General features: G+C 44.8%; 1 protein-coding gene across 3 annotated transcripts; it reads right to left on the bottom strand.

The window, feature by feature from the left end:
- Positions 1-646: 646 nt before the first annotated feature.
- Positions 647-3,931, bottom strand: LOC147633267 (zinc finger CCCH domain-containing protein 24-like). 3 transcript variants are annotated; one of them, XM_086806294.1, is made up of 3 exons: positions 3,504-3,931; positions 1,253-3,242; positions 647-1,153 (listed from the first exon to the last, which is right to left on the bottom strand). In XM_086806294.1, exons 2-3 carry the CDS (start codon positions 3,150-3,152, stop codon positions 903-905), a joined length of 2,151 nt encoding a protein of 716 aa, XP_086662420.1. In that variant the 5' UTR covers positions 3,153-3,242; positions 3,504-3,931; the 3' UTR covers positions 647-902. The 3 variants fall into 3 exon arrangements, with proteins under 3 accessions (XP_086662420.1, XP_086662419.1, XP_086662421.1); XM_086806293.1 differs by having other exon boundaries at positions 647-3,242; positions 3,504-3,630; XM_086806295.1 differs by lacking the exon at positions 3,504-3,931 and having other exon boundaries at positions 1,253-3,251.
- Between the last annotated feature and the right edge of the window lie 205 nt (positions 3,932-4,136).

The raw sequence follows: 4,136 nt of genomic DNA, 5'->3' as shown, positions 1-4,136 counted from the left end.
ATCAGGGTTGTGAGAGCGACAGAGTTAACAGAGGGCAAAGGAAGCAGTGATTCCTACAATGCTGCTGTAGTCGTCGTCGTCGTCGTCGTCGTCGTGGACTTCTAGATTCAAAATAACCAGGTAGCCTGGCAATAGCTTCATCAGGAGGGGAAGCATTGAATGTCTCACTGCAGATCTCTCCCCCTCTCTCTCTCTCTCTCTCTCTCTCTCTCGGATATGTGTGCGCCCAGTTGCCTGGCAATACCCACTTCTAATAGTACAGTGACCAGGTTGCAGCCTGGCACGGTATGAGAAATCTGGCACAAGTTGGCTAACTGAGGAGGTAGTATTGAGCCATATAACAAGCAGGAAAGGAGATGATGAAGATTACTAGAATCAGCGGGCGGTGGTCCAAAACTGCAGTTACCTAGGTGGTCATGATCATGCATTATGTTGTTAAGGTGGTGATGATGATGTGCAGGAAAACAAAGAAGTACAAGACCCAACTTCCAAGTATATTATTAGAGTACATAAATTACAGCATGATAATGCTGCCAAGCTAGAGAATATATAGCAATGATTACAGCAGACATTGGCAAGAACTTGCTTCATTACACAAACATAAATGAAGATCTCACACCACGCAGAGTCATAACAAACGTTCTGCTGAGAAAAACAAGTCTAAATAATGACAAGCATTCCATTGAAATGTAGTACAACACTTGAAAACTCCAGTTTCTCAATTGAGAGAGGATATTACTTACTTAAGGGTGGGTAACTAAAATGTCTGTATTTGTCTACTTGCATGTGTGCATCGTCTTCTCATGCACAAGTTCATCCAGCTGCATGTGCCAATCACACACATGTGTACGTGTGCGCGTGTTTGTGATGCGTGATGTGGATGTGTATGTGCACACCCTTTCTTATGTCATAATTTCATCCAGCTGCATCTGTTCCAACCAAAAACCCAACACTGAATCCAGCTCATCCTTTGACCCATCACAAGCCACCTCCACAGGGTACATATTAAGAGGAGAAGCACCATCAACAGGTCCATCTCTAACCATCTTTTGAACCCAAGTTAAGTCTGGCTCCTCCGTAGCATTCGGTCCAAAAGAAGCTGACTTTCTCAACCTAGAAAGGACATCTCCATGTACACCCCATTCCGGTTTTCCTGTTGGAGAACCCCAGTCAGACCATGACAAGCCATTATTTCTTTTATCTCTGTGAGATAAATTGGTTGTAACTGTAGGACAGGGTAAAGATTTCATACCACTATGCAAAGGCATTTTATTTTCCATGGAGAACACACGTCTTGGAGAACCCACATTAAAGGAGGAAGGTGCAGAAGACTGCACAAGGGCCTCCTCTTGCCCTTTAAGACTTGAAACAGCCTCGTATTGCCTTTGTACGCCAGTAGGAGACAGCACCTGACCCCTTGTTTGTAGCTGGCTTTGAAGTAGTGAGCAAGTATGGGAAGGCCTAGGTGGCTGCATGTGGCTACTGACATGTGATTGTATGCATGCCGGCAATGGAGATCGTGGTGAAGACACAACCTCAGAAGCAAAAATACCCTCCAGATTGATGGGAGAAACATTATGGGCATCATTCGTAACTGCTTTGTTGAAAGTGGCACCACAACCAGAGGCTGCTGCTGCTGCTGCATTCAACCTGGCTTGAGTAGAAAGAAATGCAACATCACCCAATAACTGTCCCTCAAAGTCCGAAGCCCTGCTCAGATCCTCAGAACAAGCATCCCTCGCATTCAGGGCCGCTCGCAACCGGCTGGCCTGAAGACCACCAACACCTGGGAGATGCAAAGTAGGTACACTTGGTTGAGACCATGGCCCCTTCAAAGATGATGGTGACATAGGGGGTGTGCAAATGCCACTCTGGGGAGTGTTGTGCACAGGTGAGAAAGGCATGGGTGCCATGCAGAATGAAGATGGAGATGCTGGACCAAGGGGTGGACTCACATCCAATGAGGGTGTGACTCTTGGGGATGGAACGGCAGAGCTACTTGACATGTACAGTGGCCTCAACTCTTCCTTAGTATGTGCAAAAAAGCATACCCTCCTCAAGCAGCTGGTACCATCCTTGCAGAGACGAGTGCGATACTGAGCAGGATGTAGCCAGCTCTCAAAAATACCGTGGGCATACTCACACGCATCACCGTACATGCAAGCGCCCTTGCGGAAATCCGGGCAAGGAACACAGCTGTAATGAAACTTCCTAGGATCTCTTCTTCTTGCATTCTCCCCAGAATGCACAAAGGGACACTCTGTCCAGTCATGAGAATATGCCCTCGAACATGAGCGCACTTTAAAGGAAAACATCCTGAAGTCATCTGAGGTGTAGATGGTGTTCTTGACATCTGGAAGGGTACCATCAGCAGGAAATTCTCTGGTTATGTCAGGAGAATCATTAGAGACTTTTGATATGGTAGGTATTGAATTGAGAGACGAGGCTGGGGAGGACAAAATTTGAGAAAAGTTTGAAGCACCCAGTGATGATGAGCATGTGAGGGAGAGGGGATCATTATCAGCATTAGCATTAGCTAACTCTGATCCCCATACATCATCCAGCTCTTCCGATTTCACATCATGTGCAGCATGGGGCAATGAACCATGTGATCCAAGACATGCGGAATACAATCCACATTTGCTGCAGCCAATCAACATTCTCTCTAACATAATCTTCGCATGACGCTGCTTAGAAGAACCCATCATCACATCAAAGGGCCTCATCCCATGAGCATCCACTACATTGACATCTGCACCATGGCAGAGCAAGAGCCTCACAATCTCTACCGCATGAAAAGAGCTGCCAGCAGCAGCATAATGCAATGCAGTGCCTCTATCTGTACCATATGCCTTGTTTATGTTCCCCCCATGGTTTGATATGTGAATTAGAATGTACTTCAACACCTCCAAGCTTCCATATAAGGAAGCAATCATGGCTGGGGTCATCTCACACCAACCCATTTTATGTGAAGCATATTTCCGGCAATACCAACTGCCAGTGTGATCCAGGTCTGCACCGCACTCCTCCACTGCCCTTTTGAAACCTGCAAGATCATCAGCAGCTGCTAACTCCAGTAAACTGTGTCCTATCTCCGAATCCCTCTTTGTGCTGTCCATGTTAGCTTTTGGGTCTTCTTGAGAGACTGGCATTTTATAAGGAAAATGCTTGAGTTCTAGAGAAATTCACGCATGCTTGTTTTGGGCTTCTTCAAAATGTTCTGAATGTTTGGACAGAACCACCTGAAGCCAAGCAAAAACAATATGAAACACCTCTTTAACCCCAGGCATCTAGACAGAGTGTTACTATGGTGCCTGGGGAAAAAAAAACACCTAAGGGTAAACATAAAGCATTTCAAAAAAGGCATTGTGCGCTTTTTCTTGGTTCAGAAAAAGTCCTGAAGTACTGTATAAAAATAGGAGGAGAAATTTGCACTTCTTGAGAGAGAGACAGAGACACACACAGAGAGAGAGGGGGGGGGGGGGGGGGGTAGGGGGGTTTACCTGATCTCGACAACTACAACGAGGGTAGGTAAAGAAGCTTGGGCTGAGGGCTCAAAGGTTGAAGAGTAATGTCATTGAGGAGAGAATCAATCTCTCTCTCTCTCTCTCTCTCTCTCTCTCTCTCTCTCGTTACAATTACACTGAATTGTTAATGTGCTCTCTCAAATTCCAGACACAGTATGCCAAATTGCTTTCTCACACTCTCTCTCCAGCTTTTAAAAAATTGCACTCTAGCCCCCAAATTTTTAATGTATTTACAAGTTAATAAACTCTCTCCTAACCTCTGTGTGTGTGTAAATCAAACCACTATTACACGGTACAATTTTCGAAAATAAGGCCTTTTTTGTACATTTTGATCTGTTGCAGCAGCCTTGCAGAAGAAGCAACTGTGATGAGGACACTAGGTGTACTCCCTCTCTCTCTCTCTCTCTCTCTATCTCTCTCTCTCTCTCTCTCTCATTCTCTAAGCCAAGCTCTGTGTTTATTTCATAGTGCAGTTCGAAAAAAAAACAGTTCTGTTTTTTTAAAAAAACAAGCCAAAATTTAGCCACTTTCTCCCAAGTTTTGTCTTTTCTTTTTTCCCGGTTTAATTCTTATTATTTTATTTCGTAAATACATATATATGGTTTAATT

The sequence above is a fragment of the Cibotium barometz genome, chromosome 12, assembly GCF_041138505.1.
Source record: "Cibotium barometz isolate CiBa-2024 chromosome 12, ASM4113850v1, whole genome shotgun sequence".
Lineage (NCBI taxonomy): Eukaryota > Viridiplantae > Streptophyta > Polypodiopsida > Cyatheales > Cibotiaceae > Cibotium > Cibotium barometz.
This window is presented reverse-complemented; position numbering and strand designations above follow the sequence as displayed.